General features: G+C 37.5%; 2 protein-coding genes across 5 annotated transcripts; both read right to left on the reverse strand.

Moving 5' to 3' along the window:
• Positions 1-44: 44 nt before the first annotated feature.
• LOC120016309 (14-3-3-like protein GF14 iota) lies at positions 45-8,241 on the reverse strand. Its single transcript, XM_038869024.1, has 8 exons — positions 7,706-8,241; positions 2,106-3,200; positions 1,479-1,785; positions 1,286-1,373; positions 1,069-1,178; positions 827-975; positions 447-493; positions 45-350 (listed from the first exon to the last, which is right to left on the reverse strand). Exons 2-8 carry the CDS (start codon positions 2,176-2,178, stop codon positions 339-341), a joined length of 786 nt encoding a protein of 261 aa, XP_038724952.1. The 5' UTR covers positions 2,179-3,200; positions 7,706-8,241; the 3' UTR covers positions 45-338.
• Positions 8,242-9,505: 1,264 nt separating this feature from the next.
• LOC120015564 (probable methyltransferase PMT4) lies at positions 9,506-16,546 on the reverse strand. Of its 4 annotated transcripts, none has more exons than XM_038868055.1 (10): positions 16,358-16,537; positions 15,140-16,031; positions 14,928-15,039; positions 14,469-14,709; positions 13,491-13,710; positions 13,142-13,302; positions 12,639-12,942; positions 11,865-11,997; positions 10,589-10,791; positions 9,506-9,817 (listed from the first exon to the last, which is right to left on the reverse strand). In XM_038868055.1, exons 2-9 carry the CDS (start codon positions 15,649-15,651, stop codon positions 10,642-10,644), a joined length of 1,833 nt encoding a protein of 610 aa, XP_038723983.1. In that variant the 5' UTR covers positions 15,652-16,031; positions 16,358-16,537; the 3' UTR covers positions 9,506-9,817; positions 10,589-10,641. The 4 variants fall into 4 exon arrangements, with proteins under 4 accessions (XP_038723983.1, XP_038723975.1, XP_038723995.1 ...); XM_038868047.1 differs by having other exon boundaries at positions 15,140-16,069; XM_038868067.1 differs by having other exon boundaries at positions 15,140-15,472; positions 16,358-16,531.
• Between the last annotated feature and the right edge of the window lie 1,864 nt (positions 16,547-18,410).

Genomic DNA, 18,410 nt, shown 5'->3' on the forward strand with positions numbered 1-18,410 from the left:
TTGCAAGGGGCCACAACCAAAAGCAGTAAGTCGAGAAGGTGTGAAATGAAAGTTAAAATATAGATAACTCTATAAAAGATCAATAACCTTATGACAAGTTCACATAAACGAACATAAAGTAGAAGGAAAAGCAAAAGAGAAGGTAAAATTAGTTCTCTTTTCTAGGAAAAAAGGGCAAGAAATTGATCAATCTCATCATCTGGAGTTTGAAAGACTCAAAATCATCAAATCCTGTCTATGCTGTTCATGGCTTTGCACGGATCTCTTTTGTGAGAAACAATAATAAAACAGCCATCTCTGCAAAGTAGTCTAACATCCAATTGCCATGTGCAAAAACTTCAGTGCTGTGCCTGCATATTACAAAGTAAAAATGTAAGATTTTCCAAAAATGGCAGAGAAGAATCAAATTTTGGTTATGCAACGATATAGATCATGAGAGATCTTACCTCGCCTCCGGCAGGTTTGGATTCTTCACCTTTGATGTTTTCTTCACCTGTATAAATGCAATTTGTGGCTAAGATGGAGATTTAGGAGCCAAATTTCTGAGTAGAGATAAGCTAAAGATTTACGCTGAGTACTCAAATTTCTAGACAAAGCTGAAATAGGTATGAGACGCAAGACTATTCATTCATTAGATACAACACAAACCGAAGTGGAGAATGCTCTGGTGATGGTATTTATGTCAACGTCTACTATCTATGTTTGATCTGACTTTGAATGCCAGTGTTCTATACCAAATTATGGTTCCAGCAGGTTACAGATATGTATTTAGCATAACCAAACAGTGTCCATGCAATTAGGATATTTTATTTTCCATCTATTATACCTCCATCTTCGGGCAAATCAGAAGTCCATAGAGTGAGGTTGTCTCTCAACAACTGCATAATCAGGGTGCTGTCTTTGTATGATTCCTCACTCAAAGTATCCAACTCAGCAATTGCCTCATCAAAAGCTTGTTTAGCCAAATGGCACGCCCTGAAAGTTCAGATCATGAAAAGGTCATGAAAACATATATTGTGAATGCTTCGATAGCTTAAATGATTCAATTGCCTGAAATAATGTGTATACCTCTCAGGAGAATTCATGATCTCATAGTAGAAGACCGAGAAGTTAAGGGCAAGGCCAAGACGAATTGGGTGGGTTGAAGGGAGTTCCATGTTTGCAGTGCTGGAAGCAGCCTAAAGAAAATAAAATAGGACAGCTTAATGCAATAAAAGAGTAGAGAATGCTAAATACGTTTGCAGTAATTCAGCAAGTGTTCATTTCAGAGGTCAGCTTCACTTGCCTCATAACCCTTCAAAGACTGCTGAGAAGCTTCCTTTCTTTCCTGGTCAGCCGTGAATTCAGCAAGATAACGATAATAATCACCTTTCCTGAAAGAATAAAAGCCATTGAGGATAGAACCATCAAAAGCATGGATAGACTGCAAGATGAGCAACTTCTACTGAGTAACTCAGCCTCAAGCTAAGATGACTCACATTTTGTAGTAGAACACTGTAGCTTCTCCTGATGTAGAAGAAGGGATCAGGTGCTTGTCTATGATGGTGAGGATGTCACCACAAATCTTGGAGAGTTCCTCCTCAACCTTCTGACGGTAACCCTTTATCAGTTTAACGTTGTGCTCATTTCCTTTGGACTCTTCCTTCTGCTCAATTGAAGACATAATGCGCCAAGAAGCTCTCCTGGCACCAATCACATTTTTGTAGGCGACAGATAGAAGGTTCCTCTCCTCCACAGTCAGCTCAAGATCAAGTTTGGCAATACTTTTCATGCTCTCAACCATCTCTGTGCCATCAAACAAATATATGAAGTTTTAAAGAAAATACAGTCATGGTATAATGCTTAGCATGTCTCGAAAATCAAAAATCTATAATGCATAGCGTCGCAGTAAGCGTCGAACAAATCAATCCAAATAGTTCACAAACGTGCCGAACCAAAATCCGAGTTCCCAAAGATCATTCACTGGCCACATTTTCATATAAGCATTCAAATATGCCAAACCAATGTTAATAACAACGATAAATCACATCACAAGAGAAACGGATCCATAATATTCTCAAAATCAAAATCAAAATCAAATTAAAGACAGATCCGTGAGGAATTACCTTCGTAACGTTCGGCCTGTTCGGAGAGCTTGGCAATGTAAACATGAGTCTCTCTCTCCTTCTCGATCGACATTGCAGAGAGAGATTACCGATAAAACACAGAATCACACACCATCACAGAAGAAGAAAAAAAGTCGGGAGAGAGACGGTAAAAATGAATTGGAGAGGAAAAGGGCGGAGTTAAATAGGGAGGGAAGGGGGTGTTAAAGGTCGAGCAACTTGTGAGGAAGAAAGACGATCTGTACCGTTCGATTTTTTTTGAAAGAAGGAACGCACAAATAGCTATCAGACGATTAAAACTCGCAAAGCCTCACCTCCACCTACACCTCTCGACGACAACTACTACCACCGTTTCACCACCAACTCCAGTGGACCAAAACCACCTCCTCCGGGTATGCACTATCCTCTACCAACGGTAGAACTCGCCGGATTCCCGCCTCCACGACAGCCTCTCCTCCTGCCCCTTCAACCTCACCCACGAATTCCTCCTCCAAGTCTGCAATTCATTCCCCTACTCCTGGCGTCCTGTCTACCGCTTGTTCCTCTACACCCATTCCGATCCTCTCTTCTCGCATACCTCCACCTCTTCCAACAACAAGATGCTCGACGTTATTAGCAAATCCAGAAACATCGATCTCTTCTGGGAGGTCCTCCATGATGATGCTAAGCGCGGACTGGTCAATGACAAGAGTTTAGCTTCAGTTAGAGAGCTCTGAAAGCATCTCCTTGTCTCTGCTGCTTGCTTATCTTCTCCGCTGTGCACAATTCTATTTTAGGTTTTATTCTCTTCACGGGCCTCCTACTTGTAGGCCTTTTGTTTATCTGGTTATTGGGCTTCATGCCTTATAGTTATGTTTCTTATTTGGGTTCAACCCTTTGTTCTCCTTATTGGGTCATACATGTTTGGCCCAATACTAGTTTAATATGTTTTAGTCTTTTTCAACTGTACGACAAGTATGTACTTTGTCTTCCATATATGTCTGTATTTGTAGCCGTTGTGAGATACTTTTGAAATGAGATACTATTCCTTCTTCTTCCTTCTCTCAACTTGCTCTCTGAACTCTTCTTCTTTCTCAATCTTTTGATCTTGCATACCTGCAAATACACAAAGATATTTTGTTAATTCAAAATATAATATGGTATCGGAGCTTTCCGATTCACAGCCGCCACCACCACCACCATCACCACCACCACCACCACCACCACCACCGCCAGCCTCAACTACTGAAGCTGTCATGACCTCAGACCAAATGTCTGAGGTATCTCAATTTTTGAGAAATATGCAAGCCATATCCTCACAAATGGCTGCAACACCTGCAACAAATTATACGAATACAGGAACTGTGCAAACCACAGTTGCTTCTGCACTTCCTGCTTTCACTGCTTCTGATTTAGCAAATATGCTGAGAAGCCTTCAAACTTCATCAACAATGAGCAATGATGCTAATACTACTGGTATAACACCACCTACCCCTACTATTCATTATCCACCACCACTTCTCCCTACACCGCCTTCAGTTCCTTATCACACACCCTTTCCTAACCACCAGACTACATCATCCAATCCATTCTTAAACCCTTATAATCTGTTACCCAATGACTTCTCAGTCACTAAACTAATTTCTCTAGAGTTTAATGGTACCAATTATCACACTTGGAGTGCTAATTTCATAAATGCTATGGAGGCTAGAAACAAAATGGGTTTTCTTGATGGAACCATACCATCTCCAGACACTACAAATCCAAACTATCAGTTATGGAAGCAAGCCAATGGCTTGGTCAAGACTTGGCTTACCAACTGTGTTGCACCCAACATCCTCCAGAGCATATCCTCATGGAGATCAGCTCAAGAATTATGGGCAGATTTGAAAGCCAGGTATTCTGTAGTCAGTGAGACTAGAGTTTTTGAAGTGAAAAGAGAAATTTCTATTATGAAGCAAGGGACTCAATCAGTTTCAGACTATCATACTAAGATGAAGATTTTATGGGATGAACTCCAAGAATATGAAACTCTTCCGAAATGCAAGTGTGGACTTTGTCCATGTGATCTTCTTGAGCAAATCAAAATCAAAGCAGAAAAAGAAAGAGTCATGCAGTTTCTTATGGGGTTGAATGAAAATTTCAGTGCTATTGGAAGTCAAATCTTGCTAATGAATCCCTTTCCAAATGTAAATCAAGCTTTCAACATTGTATCCCAAGAGGAAAGGAAGCAGAAACTAACAGATAAAGCTCCTGGCATCACTCAGGAGGCAATGGCAATGGCTTTCAAGACCTTTACTTCAGCCAATAATGCACCCCCAAAGCCCTACTATAACAGGAATGGTCAGGGAAAAAGGAATTCAGACAATGCTTTTGGAAAGCCAACACAAGGCACCAGGGAAGCTACCTCTAGCAAACAATCACAAGGCACCAAGGAAGGTTTATTTTGCAATTACTGTAAAATGACCAATCATACTATTGACAAGTGTTTCAAAATCCATGGCTTTCCACAGCAACTCCCTAAGAAACCTAGATACAACACTGGGAGGTATCAAGCAAATCAAGCCAATACAGAAAACATGGCAGAAACTGAGAACAAGCCTACTGTGGAGTTCACACCAGAACAATGCCAACAATTCATGAATTTCATGCAGTCTAGGACTCCTCAAACAGATACTTCTCAAACCATGCAATCACATGTTGCCTCAGTTTCAGGTACCTCACATCACAACTCTAAACAATTTATTCATAAATGGCTTATAGATAGTGGTGCATCAGACCATATAGTTTGTCATGCATCATTATATACATCATCTCATGAATTACATCATGCTTATGTTCATTTACCTAATGGACAGAAACACCCAATATCTCACATAGGCACAGTCACAATCACACCACAAATATCTCTTACTGAAGTTCTATGTGTTCCCAGTTTTAATTTTAACTTAATTTCAGTAAGTAAGTTGACCAAAACAAATAAATATGATGTGATTTTTACAAAAGGAACATGTGAATTGCAGGATATAGTCACTTTGGAGAAGATTGGCTTGGGAATGGTGCTTAAAGATCTTTACATGCTTAATCCTAATCAGTTTGTTAGATTAAATCACTCTGTTTTTGTTAATGCAACAATTAGTCATACTGTTCTTCACAGAAGGCTTGGTCATCCTTCTGGTGATGTTTTTAACCTGATACATAATGTTCCTAAGGATTCTGTATTACAATGTCATGATTGTGTCAGTGGGAAAATGAAAAGAATACCTTTTGTTATTAGTAACTCTGTTACAGATTCTTGTTTTGATTTGATTCATGTAGACATTTGGGGACCTAACCCTATACCTTCCATTGAAGGCCACAAATACTTCCTTACCATAGTAGATGACCACTCTCGAATGACATGGATATTCTTGATGACTAATAAATCTGAAACTAGACTGTATCTCAAAGGATTTATAGAATTTGTGAAAACTCAATTTGATAAAACAATAAGAAGCATTAGGTCAGATAATGGTAAAGAGTTTGATATGCCATCTTATTTTCTTAGTCTAGGCATTATACATCAGAAAAGCTGCCCTTATACCCCTCAACAAAATGGTATTGTTGAGAGGAAACATCAGCACATTTTAAATGTGGCAAGAACAATAAGACTACATAGTGGTCTACCTGAAAATTATTGGACATTCTGTGTTCAAACAGCAGTTTTTCTAATTAACAGAGTACCTAGCAGAGTACTAGATCAACAATCACCATACACTATTCTATACAAAAAGAAATTTGACTATAATGCACTCAGGGTGTTTGGTTGTCATTGTCTAGCAAAGAATAACAAACTTTTAAGTTCCAAATTTCAACCTAGAGCTCAGTCTTGTGTCTTCTTAGGCTACCCTTTGGGTACAAAAGGCTACAAACTTTTAGACCTAGAAACACAAGTTATTTTTGTTTCTAGAGATGTTATTTTTTATGAGTCAGATTTTCCCTTCCTACATAAAGACAGTCCTTCAAATTCAGATTCTATCACACCTACTACACAATCTCTTGACAGTACTCATCAATATGAAAGAAACACAACACTTAATAGATCTCACAGAATCACAAGAACTCCCACTTACTTAGCAGATTATCAATGCAATACTATTGCATCACATCATCATTCATCGCATCAACATTTCATTGCTTCTATTGCTGCACATACTGAACCAAAACATCACAATGAAGCTTTAAAAGATGCTAGATGGACTAAAGCCATGAATTTAGAACTGCAAGCTCTCAATGCAAATAATACTTGGGAATTGACTACTCTACCATTAGGTAGAAAAGCTATAGGTTGTAAATGGATTTACAAACTAAAATACAATGCTGATGGCAGTCTAGAAAGATACAAGGCTAGGTTAGTAGCTCAAGGTTTCAAGCAAACTGAGGGTTTTGATTACAAAGAGACTTTTGCCCCTGTAGTTAAGATTACTACTGTCAGATTGTTTCTAGCATTAGCTAGCATGAACAAATGGCATATACATCACATAGATGTACACAATGCCTTCTTGAATGGAGACCTTGAGGAGGAAGTCTATATGAAACTTCCTCCAGGTTATCCCCACACAAACAAAAACCTAGTTTGTAAGCTTAGAAAATCTATTTATGGTCTCAAACAAGCCTCTAGGCAATGGAATGAAAAATGTAGTAAAGCTTTAATACAATTTGGTTTTGTTCAATGCAAGTCAGATTACTCAATGTTTCATTATAAGAAAGGCAGTAGCATCTTACTTCTTTTACTCTATGTTGATGACATGGCCTTAGGAGGGAATGATCTTAATCTCATTCACCAAGTTAAGAATTACATAGCTACTTGTTTTAAAATAAAAGATTTAGGAATCTTAAAATATTTTCTAGGTCTAGAAATACATCACACAGATGCAGGTATTCATTTATCTCAAAGAAAATATGCAATTGATCTTGTTAAGGACAGTAGTCTTACCAATGCCAAGATAAGTAACACACCAACAGACAGTAATACCAAACTTTCCTTAAACATAGGCACACCTTTAGAAGATCAACTTCAATATAGAAGACTCATAGGGAGGTTAATGTATCTAACCATTTCCAGACCTGATATTAGTTATGCTGTAAATACACTTAGCCAATACATGAAGAATCCCACAGACATTCACTTAATTGCTGCTCAAAGAATAATCAGGTATCTAAAAGGAACCATAGACAAAGGAGTTTTCTATCCTGCTACTAACCACTTGCAGATTAAAGCCTATTGCGATGCGGATTGGGCATCTTGCAAAGACAACAGGAGGTCTGTCACAGGCTATTGTGTCAAATTGGGGGATTCTTTGATATCTTGGAAATCTAAGAAGCAGACCACTGTTTCTAAATCTTCTGCAGAGGCAGAATACAGAGCCATTGCAAATACTACAAGTGAACTCACCTGGATATCTAATCTTCTCAACGAAATCAACATCAACCATAGCTATCCTATGACTCTATTCTGTGACAGTCAGGCTGCTATCTACATTGCTCACAACCCAGTGTTTCATGAGCGCACTAAACACATCGAAATTGACTTACATTTCATTCGAGAGAAGATTCAGAGAAAAACCATCAAATTAGCTTACCTCAAGACTGAAGACCAACCGGCAGATCTTCTTACCAAACCTATGTCTTCTTCCCGCCTTCAATACTTGATCACCAAGTTGAACCTGATTGATGGATCAATCCTTGATCACTCCACTCACGTTCAACTTGCGGGGGGGTGAAAGCATCTCCTTGTCTCTGCTGCTTGCTTATCTTCTCCGCTGTGCACAATTCTATTTTAGGTTTTATTCTCTTCACGGGCCTCCTACTTGTAGGCCTTTTGTTTATCTGGTTATTGGGCTTCATGCCTTATAGTTATGTTTCTTATTTGGGTTCAACCCTTTTGTTCTCCTTATTGGGTCATACATGTTTGGCCCAATACTAGTTTAATATGTTTTAGTCTTTTTCAACTGTACGACAAGTATGTACTTTGTCTTCCATATATGTCTGTATTTGTAGCCGTTGTGAGATACTTTTGAAATGAGATACTATTCCTTCTTCTTCCTTCTCTCAACTTGCTCTCTGAACTTTTCTTCTTTCTCAATCTTTTGATCTTGCATACCTGCAAATACACAAAGATATTTTGTTAATTCAAAATATAACAAGCTCAAAAAATGTGTTCAATTCTTCCATTTAATGAATGACAATGGGGTTGAGTATGGTTTGGATACTCTGAATTTGGTGGTGGAAACATTGTGTAAGGATAGGCTGGTTGAGGAAGCCAAGTATGTGGTTTTGAAGTTAAAGGAGTGTATCTGGCCGAATGCGGTCACTTATGGGTGGTTGGTAATGGGATTTTGTGACATTGGTGACTTGATTGAGGCTTCAAAGGTGTGGAATTTGATGGTGGAAGAAGAATGAGAGCCTGGTGTTGAAGTGTTTGAGAAAATGATGGAGACCCTTATGAAGAAGAACCGTTACGATGAGGCAATGAAGGTGTTTATTAGGACTCAGTAAGAGTGATGAAGAAGGGTGATTTAAGTCTTTCGAGTTACAGGATAGTCATTAATTGGCTGTGCAAAAGGGCGAGGTTTGACTAGTAAATATGGTGTTTGATGAAATGCTTAAGAGAGGATTTCGAGTTGATGACTCAACATTGGCTTTTGCTAATTGATGGGCTTTTGGAGGAGGAGAGTTAGAGAGTCTCACAAAATTACAGGAGGGATTTCGAGACCTGAAATTGTTTACCATGCATTGATAAAAGGGCTTTTGAAGTTGAGAAGGGCTAGTGAAGCTTCTCAAGCGTTCAGGGAGGGGGTTTGAGCCTACGATGCATAGAGAGGCCAGTTGAACCATGAACGTGACCTCGGATGTTTTCATTGAACAGCCAGCTCCTGTAGAATTACCAAATGGTTGTATAAAAATTCTTATTGTGCTTGTCGAGGATTGATTCAAAAAAAATTTAATGGAAGCTCATGCCACATAAATACACGTTTCAATGTCTTTGAATAGCCTAGCTCTATTCCGTTTTTCCTTTTGATAACCGATAATCACATCGTATAAACTTGTCATTTGGACCTTTAATATGAGTTTGAACTCCTGTACATGCAGATGTTCTATTCCTTTGTACACATGTTGATGCTGGAAATTCTTGAGGCAAGTAATAATTGGAGAAGCAAAGATTTGAACCATGACAACATGGCATCTCTCTTGCCCTTTTGGGGTAAATAACTAATTCACAACACCTCTCTAATTCAGTCTTTGCTTACCGTTCGACGCTCACACTCTCTTTCTCATCATTTGTCTTTGCAATAAAGACCAGAGAAGATGCTATTATAGATTAAAAGACAGGGCAGGGTGATCTTCAAATCCATATGCTGTGGAGCAAAAGATAACTGAGCTATAAAAATACTTACTAAATTCACCAAAACACCAAGGATACCAAGCTCAGAACAGAAGATAGATAATTGCTACTATTACATCATTTACTCAACAGCAGTGATCCTCCAGTACAGAGTTCAATATCCGGAAGAAAAAAAAAAGATATGCAAACCCAAAAAATTGGACGAATGAATTTGCTACAATTGCCTCAACCAAAAAAAGAAAAGAATTTCAGTTACTTACGAGTCAAATCGACAGCTTCCACGTACCCTTGACTTGAAGACAATCAATCTGTGAGCAAATTCACACAATGCTGCCAATCGATTCATGCTCTGCAGAAGAAAAAAAAAAAGAAGAATAAGATATTGTCAAGTCACAGACAAAACTACTTTTATGTCATTACCATCATTATCACTATGTTCTACTTGCTTGCTATTAGCAACTATCTCCAAAAGGGGCCAAAAGAGTGTCCCTAACAGCCAATCTGACCATTAATCTGCAGCTTTTTCAAATTAGTTTTTCTCAGCTGAGACTGTTATCAGAGGTAACAAAAATAAAAAGCTTTAGGGTTAAAAGTCTTTGAATCTCCATTCCATTCGTAACCACCACTGACTCACGACCAAATGTAAACCAGAAAAGCCTCGTGAGCTCAGTCCATTAGATCAAGAAAACTTTAATACTGTCTCATTTTATCGACTCCTAAATTCTAAGCCCATGTCCACTGGACAATACAACTCTATGAAAACAACATTCGTAAATTAAACATAGACTGTTTGGTGTAAATTTCCAGTGTGCAGCTTTAATTTGTTGGGCGAAAAAAGGGAAAAGGAAAAAAGCAAAGCCCACAAAAGCAGCTATAGAATTAGCAATTTAGCATCACTTATAACCTGTTTGTTGCCCTAACTACCACATCTGATAATGGACCAAAACCCTAGAGCAACCCAAACTTCAACTTTCAACAAGGCTAGGACTGGCTGGTTAACTAACCAATAATCAATCAAGAGTAGTATCTAATTCTCTTAGTGTAACATCGCTTCTTAAAATTTACATTCTAATTTCAAATCTTCCAATTTTCAAGTTAATAGAGGGGTTAGAGGAATTACCTGAGAGAAGCATTGCATACTACCGTGACTTGCATCTCATGAAACTGCATCCGTTATTTCTTGACAAACGGTTTCTGGCATACAAGTAACCTCTGGTCACTTCCATTATGTGGGTCAATCACCCTTGCTTCCCAGCGTATCTGGGTTGCCAACATGCGTGCCATCTCTATAGCTCCCAAGTTATCAGAAAGAACAACCCATCCCTAGCAACCAAACGTAATAACATTGAGCAAAATAAAGGATAGTATGACTTTAGATCAAAGACAGTGAAAAGATTCAAACCACAATAGCTTAAAAATGAAATGACAAGTTGCTTTCTAGAACTACCTTACTGAGGACTTAATGTGGCAAATACAGAATGACCATGTGAAGGATGTGGCATCGGAAATCCAACTCAAGGGGTTTGCATAGGATACGAAGAATGAGAAAAGAAAGGGAAAATTTTTGGCTGGCGTATTTCAATAATGGCAGAAACATATCTCATACTCTCCTCAAGAAAAAGTCAAGAGCTTTACTTCTTTGCATGTCATGGCCGCAAAGATCGTGTATCAGTATTACTGACTAGGTAGGATGCATATTTTGGCATTAAAGTAAGATTTCCATGTAAAAGTTTATAACCTTCGTGGTTATTCTCTCAACACATTCTGATGGAGCAACATTTCTGCATCTCTCCAACATTCTCTTTGCCCTGTCAATATCTCTCACTAAAGACCATTCAACCATTCAAGTGCATATAAAAGCCACTTGAAAAAGCCTTCTAACTCTGCAAGATACATTTTTGATAATTCAAGATTCCCCACTCTAAAAGAGTCTGTTCAAATCCTGAAATAACTAATTTGCAGAGGAATTTTGAAAAAAATTTCAAATGTCAAAATTCTACACACAGATTCTTTCAAATAACAAAAATTGGACGCAAAACTACTACAGTTATTTTTAGTTTCTACCAAATTTCTTGAGGAGACTTGTAGGCACTGACTACTGATCCAACTAATAATGCCTATAAATTTGAGATCGGATAACTCGTTCTTATCAGATCTGAATTTCCATGCTCTTCTGATAGAGCACCTGACTTCCATATTTTGCTGTGTATTTAGTCTCTAATCTAATTATTGATTACTGTATCTATTTTTTTTTATCAGATCTAACATGGGACTTAATGTCTAGGCTAGAAGTCTAGAACAAGTTCATTTGTCTTGCATCAGGACTGCTTTAAATAAAAAATGTAAGCATAAATTAGGAGAAAGAATGAAAGATAGTAAAAATATGATAGAATTACCTCAGATCGTAGGATTCGATCCATCTCTAGCATTAAGTCCATCATACTGCAACTTTCAGAACTGAGATGTGAAAGGAGCCCATTGGCATGGAGCATGTCATATGTTTGAGGGTACGTTGGGAAGGGTTCGCACCTGCAAACCAAAAGATAATGGCATCCATGAAACTATTTCCTGAAGTTGAGAAGGATAAACTTTTTCTCTAACCATAGTAACGTGGAAAAACTCAGCACAGAAGAACAGAGAAATGAGAACAAGGAGCCCAAAAAAGAAAACAAAAAACTTTCTGATCACCTTGGTCTCAAATTGTGTTAAATGTGCCAAAAACCAATGCACATTGTACTTAATCTTGAGCTCCAGCAACAAATTACAGTTCATAAACAAATTTTAGACTCTAGAGAAGTCAACAAACGCTTATTAAAAAAATGAATAGTAAAATCACCGCTTATTAAAAAGAATAGATATGAATAGTAAAATCACCGTCAAATAATCGGGGGAAGTATCATATTCAAGATGTTAACAATAAATGATCAAATTGAGTAAACTACACAGAAGAAAGATTTTGATTATTGAAAACTTATGAGATGGTAACAGAAAAGGGATGACAGAATTTAGAAAAGGAAAAAAAAAATAGTAAAAACTCCTCTATCACCCTGCCAAAGAAAGAAAAGAAAAGAAAATGACAATAACTCCCTCTATCACTTTCATGTAGGCAATCTTATATCTCTGTTAAAATGTAGACATATTTTTGTTCTAATAAACTGGATATTTCTTACCAGTCATGTAAAACACCAGCAAATCTTTGATCAACTATGAGAGGAAGAGTATTACGAGCCTTAACGGGCACAACGTTCATAACCCACACTAATTTCTTTTCCTCCTGAAATGCAGCATTCAAACCCCCATAATGAGCATTCATGTCCATCACATTACGTATCATGTTAAATGGAGGCAATGGATCTTCATCGCCTGGCCTCTTAGGATGGTCAGAAAAAATTAATGGCGTAAGCAAAGACCAATAGTTCTTTAAAGCCGATCTCCAAAACTGTAAGTTTTCATTGAAATCATCAGCCTGAACTCCTGCAAGGATAAACTTGATCAATAAACTAGTATAGGAATATAATGTGTGGCCAATAAATGCAATAACCAAGCTACAGCACATTCAGTCAAAGATCTAAAAATGAAAAAAAATAAAAATAAAAAGCAAAATAACAGAACTAAAACAACATACAGTTAGGAAGCAGAATAAAAAAAGAAAATTTGTTGGACCAATACTTTCCATAAAATTCGAGTTCAACTGAGCTCAACTGGGAACTAGAAGACCTGTGTTGAATGGGAATCCAGCGTTTGCTGGTGGTTCCACTTATACATGAGACAAGGGGTTGATAATATGATTGAGCATCATCCCCTTCTTTGCACAGTGGAGCAGCATTCTGCTTGCTACAGTCAGAAAAAGACAGAAAAGATTACACTGTTTTACCAACAAGTTTAAGAAGTGGATAAATTGGAAGCTCTATGTATTCAAACAAGACAAGTCACAAGGTGAGACCATATGAGGGAAATGTTCAATTGTTCAATGCACTTAAGGTTATCGAGGGTATTGTACATGGTATTCAAACTGTCCTCACCGTGATGCGCAATCAGCATGTTCGGTTTTCTGCCAAATGGAAGTCTCGTCTCCTTGAGCTAGAGGCTCCCAACAGATATTTTCAGTGAATTCTTTCAATGCTATTAGCAGGCTTCCCTTCTTCTTATTCAATGAGCTCTCATGTGGTCTTGCAGGTGAAGTTAAAACAAAGTAACCTCCGGGCTTGAGTAGCCGATCCACTTCTATTAGGAACATCCCATCTGTATCATGGTCTCACTGTTAGAAAGCGGCAATGTGACTTTGAAAAAGTTCAGAATTATTAAGTTTAACCACAAAACATAGATCAACCTATAACTAACTTTTTTTTACTCAAAAGGAGGGATAAAATTTATTTTGAAACCATTCTGGGGTAGGCAACCCCTACATAATCAGCCATGATAAGATCAATACAAGAAGGAGGAGATAAAAAATAATGAACACCCATAGGCAACCATAAGAAGCAAGGAAATCAGCACATTGGTTCGCCTCATGAAAGCCATACTTGACCACCGCCTGCCATTCATGATTGTTCAGAAGTGCCCGGATACGACTAACAAGTTGCTTCACCGCATTTACAGGGGTGGAGGAGCTAGAAAGAAAATCAACCTATAACTAACTTTTATAACACATTACCCATCCAGTAGTTATATGACTAATTTCTCCAAGTCATTTTGTGAATTTTAAAAAAATATTTGCCCATCAAATAGTTTCCGACACAAGGAGTAAATAGGAAAGGAAAATCTTCCTAAATCAAAAATTAACTTGAGGATGGAGGTTCAATAGAAACAATTTGCAGCTGTCAATTGTAATAACAATAAAGCCGAAATTCCAAGACAAAAATATTTAAGCAACAAAATCATGGTAAAAAACATAAACCGAGCCATATCCAACTTCTTTTTAACTAATTTGATGGCTCCCAAAGGAAATTCAATAAAAGTTGCAAATACCAATATTCACAGTCCACAAGGGCACAAAGTACCTTTTTTATCCCAAATAATTCCGCATTGAGCACAATGAACCATGTCAAATGACAATGGAGGGAATGGAAGTTGTCGTGAGATGAAATTGCCAATCACAGCTGGAAGACCTCTCTCAAGAGCCAATTGGACTTGACTTCCAGTTGCCTCATATGCCGCAATACAAACAGCCATTAGATTCAATGACAATAGATGAGCTCCAAAGCTACCAAATCCACAATTAATATCTAGTACATTACGCACCTGGAATTAACATTAACAAATTATTGGTACAGCATAAGTAGTTATCTCTGTTTTTGGAAATACTGGGAAGAAGAATGGATCACAATGTGAAATCTTAGCCACAGATGTGGTAAGCTTTAGATCTAAACTATCAAGAGCCGAGTATTCTATTAAGATTTTCTGTACTTTGTAAACCAAGGTTTTCCCAAAAGTTTACTACAAATGCAAAGGAAACTTACACCAGCCCGTGAAAATTCAGATTCGTTTCCGGGGGTTATCAGGTCTGCAATGTGGCTATAATAACTCTCTACAGATTGAAAAGCAATTTGATTCTCTTCCAGCAACATCAACCTGAAAATTTTGCAAGAAGATAAACCGATTGAACAAGATTTTCATTTGTCAAACTGAAAAGTGTATAACTGATCAAAATAAAACAGCAAGAGAGAAATACCTTTTGGTCATGCTTCCAGATGAAAGAAACTGGTCTTTCGTTATTTTCACATTGCCACTCCATATTACATCCCTACCATGCGGCCACCTTAGCGGTATTTTATAGTCCTTTGGAGGGCGAATTAGACACTGCTCTTCCTGCCTTTCCACTTCACAGTGCCGATCAAATTCCTCCCCATCTTTAAACCCAGCCAACAAATTTGCTGTAACATTGTAACAAGGGACATAATTTTCTTTTTCTTTGCCACAAAGGCCCAGTTCCTCTAGGCGACCAGCTCCAGATGATAGAGTTTTCAGCTCCAAGTAATCAACAGCAACTTGCTCCTTTTGCCTTCTGTAATTTGTAAAACGGATAGGTACAGAAATGGAAGTTAGAGAATCAAAGGCATTTGACGAGGTCGATCCTAAGATTGCAATTAGGGCAAGAACACAGACGAAACACAGAAGAAACCAACTGAACGGCGGTCTGGGGCAGACAATTGGATATAATTTGTTGAACCAGGGGTTTCTCATGTCCAAATTGTGCAACCTCTTTAAATATTGAGCTTCAAAAACCACTAAAAAACCAATTCATTAAAACTAAATCTCCAATAACGTTCAAAACCATAGACCATCATAATTCTATATCAATGATTCACAGTAAATATGGCCAAGTGGCAACAGCATTCGTAGACCCCCTTTTTCCTCTTCCCAAGTAACATGAGCAGATTTTTCACAGGGATAGCTCACATAATAGAATTCATTGTGTTACAGATTCATCATCAGCGCGTGACTAATACTATAGAACATGAACAAATTAGGACAAGATAGGAGAACTGAAATTCCAGTCGCGCTAAATAAGGAATCAGACTGTATCTTCTCGAAGCGGTAAACTGCAAAGCGAGATTCCAATTCTGGAAAGTATCAAGGAACAGTAACCAATCAGATCAACCTGCAATGGAAAGTAAAAGCACCACCAAATAAGCAGCGCCTAAGTCGATTTAAACTAAAATCCCACATATTTGGCTTAAGTAATAAATACAGATCCGATTTCTCCTCCTTTCCTTCTGAATCACAGAAACCCAAAAAGAAACGCAAAACTTTCCAATTAAATAATGCAGTTAAAGGAAGTTCAGATCTCGAAAAGGAAACATAACCAGATCACGAAAAAAAACAAAGCAAACATCAACATAAACAACAACAGGACAATCAAAACAGTTAAAGAGTTTTAAATGCGTACCGGCGAGGGTTCGTTGATAGCCTAGGTGAGATTCAAACTTCGAAGGCGCAGAAAAGGAAATATAGCGATAGAGATCGGAATCTAGTGATTGTTTCTGGTGTGGGTGTTTTATCTAAAAACATATATAATTTAACATTATCAGATTTTTAATATATTTTTTTTATTTATATATATTTTTGGAGGGACTATAAGAGGGATAATTGTAGGGCATTAAATTTGCTTTTGCTTTATCAAAGATGCTAAGAACCGTAACAGAGCAGCAGCGGCTGCTGCTACGTGATGCTGGAATGACAGGCGGTACGAATTTAAGGAATTACAGGCCACGTAAACAACGTTGGATCTGGTGTCAATGTATTAATTGGTGGTTCTGATTTCAATTTTAATTTTCTACTTATCTATTTAAATATATAGTGGTTAAGACTTAAGTGTTGATTTAAATAGTGATTAAGTTTGAAGCTACTTCAATAATTATCACTTTATAGACTCTTTATCTGTTTTGAAAGATATACACTATTCTATGATCTATCTCTATTTGTGTGTTGAATTATCTCCAAAATAGGTAGAAATTTGCGAAATCATATTGTTCCATAAAAGGATTTAGTGTGTGAATGCAAACAACAGTCAATAAAAAAAATTGACCTTAATTTTACAAGTCTCTATGAAATGTGGGCATAGGTGGAGTACCACTCTGGAGAGGAGAGGAGAGGAGAGGAGAGGAGAGGCGAGGCGAGGCGGCCTCTTCTGTTATTGGGTCATATGACTTGTTTCGTTAGCTGTGCTGAACCTGGGCTCAATGTACCAGTTGGGCAATCTAGAGACGAAGCCAGTCTGGGCCATTGTCTTGTGTGTGGTGGCGGTTCATTTGTGATGATTTATTGTTCTAGCTTCTCAATTGGGCTTCGGCCCATAACATGGGTTTACTCAACTCATCCTCTTCTTCTTACAAATGGTAGGCACGTCTTATAAAAAAACCAAACCATGTCGGCGTCCACAATGAAAGGACATTTTTACATTGACAACTAGTCAACTACTACAAATTAATTTCATGAAAACTTGGAAAATGACTGTCGTTGACCTTTATCATGTCGTAGTTGTTGAAAAATCCTCGTGTCCTTCCTTTCAAGGCAAACCAGGGTGAATAAGCTTGGAAGCATAATATTATTATTATTATTATTATTATGCTTAAATAATGAAACTTTATGTTTCTTAACTTTTAACTTTAAGAGGGTGTACAGTACAAGCATATTATTATTATTATTATATATGCATAAGCTTGGAAGCAAAACCATTCTTTATTTACTTAGTTTTTAAAAATTCTAATTGTCAAACATAATATCAGCTTAATTATTTTTTAAAAAAGAATTAAGTCATAACCTAGTCGGTTAAGCCCCCTACCACATGTCGACCATGAGGTAATGGGTTCCAATCCTTCTAGTCAGACATTCTCTTACTTGCTATTGGTGATGGCTTCAGGTAAAGATGATCTCTCTCTCTGTCTCTCTCTTCAACATGATTGCGTTACGAAAAGAATAACATTTTACACCAAGTCATTTGACTATTCCATATTCATTGATGGCGAATCTTGTTTTCTTATGTCCCTTGTATTCCATATTAACCTCGATGATGTCTTTGCTGTATCTTTGGACAAAGGGTTAATCTAAGTGACAAATCATTTATGATATTTTACCAAAAAAATAAGGGATTAGGAGTTCCAATATTATTCACATTCAAGCGCTGCATGTCATTTTTTTTTTCCGTATAAAAAGCGACACTTACTATATATGTGTGTGTGTGTGTGTGATTGTGTGCGTTCGAGTTATTGGAGTAAGAGATGTATGTGTAATTAGATTATGCATTTTGAGGATATGGTGACTATTAAGCTTAATTCACGACTTCTTTTGTTTTGTTGGTATGAACACAATCATGACATTCTATTTAGAACTTCCCACTAATCAAAGTGGACATAAACATATATCCTTTTCGCAAACAAGCTAGATTATACCGACATGATTTTATACCAATGTGGCCAAAATTAAGAAAGTGCGCAACAAAA

This window comes from Tripterygium wilfordii, chromosome 2 (assembly GCF_013401445.1).
Source record: "Tripterygium wilfordii isolate XIE 37 chromosome 2, ASM1340144v1, whole genome shotgun sequence".
NCBI classification, from domain to species: Eukaryota; Viridiplantae; Streptophyta; class Magnoliopsida; order Celastrales; family Celastraceae; genus Tripterygium; species Tripterygium wilfordii.

Coding starts and splice junctions, on each gene's coding strand:
- LOC120016309 (XM_038869024.1), bottom strand. CDS start 2,178: ATGTCGATCGAGAAGGAGAGAGAGACTCATGTTTACATTGCCAAGCTC. Junction 1,786..2,105: donor ACAGGCCGAACGTTACGAAG/GTAATTCCTCAC, acceptor TTGATGGCACAG/AGATGGTTGAGAGCATGAAA. Junction 976..1,068: donor ATCATGAATTCTCCTGAGAG/GTATACACATTA, acceptor CTGAACTTTCAG/GGCGTGCCATTTGGCTAAAC.
- LOC120015564 (XM_038868055.1), bottom strand. CDS start 15,651: ATGAGAAACCCCTGGTTCAACAAATTATATCCAATTGTCTGCCCCAGA. Junction 14,710..14,927: donor CTGAATTTTCACGGGCTGGT/GTAAGTTTCCTT, acceptor TGTTAATTCCAG/GTGCGTAATGTACTAGATAT. Junction 13,303..13,490: donor CATGCTGATTGCGCATCACG/GTGAGGACAGTT, acceptor TTCTGACTGTAG/CAAGCAGAATGCTGCTCCAC.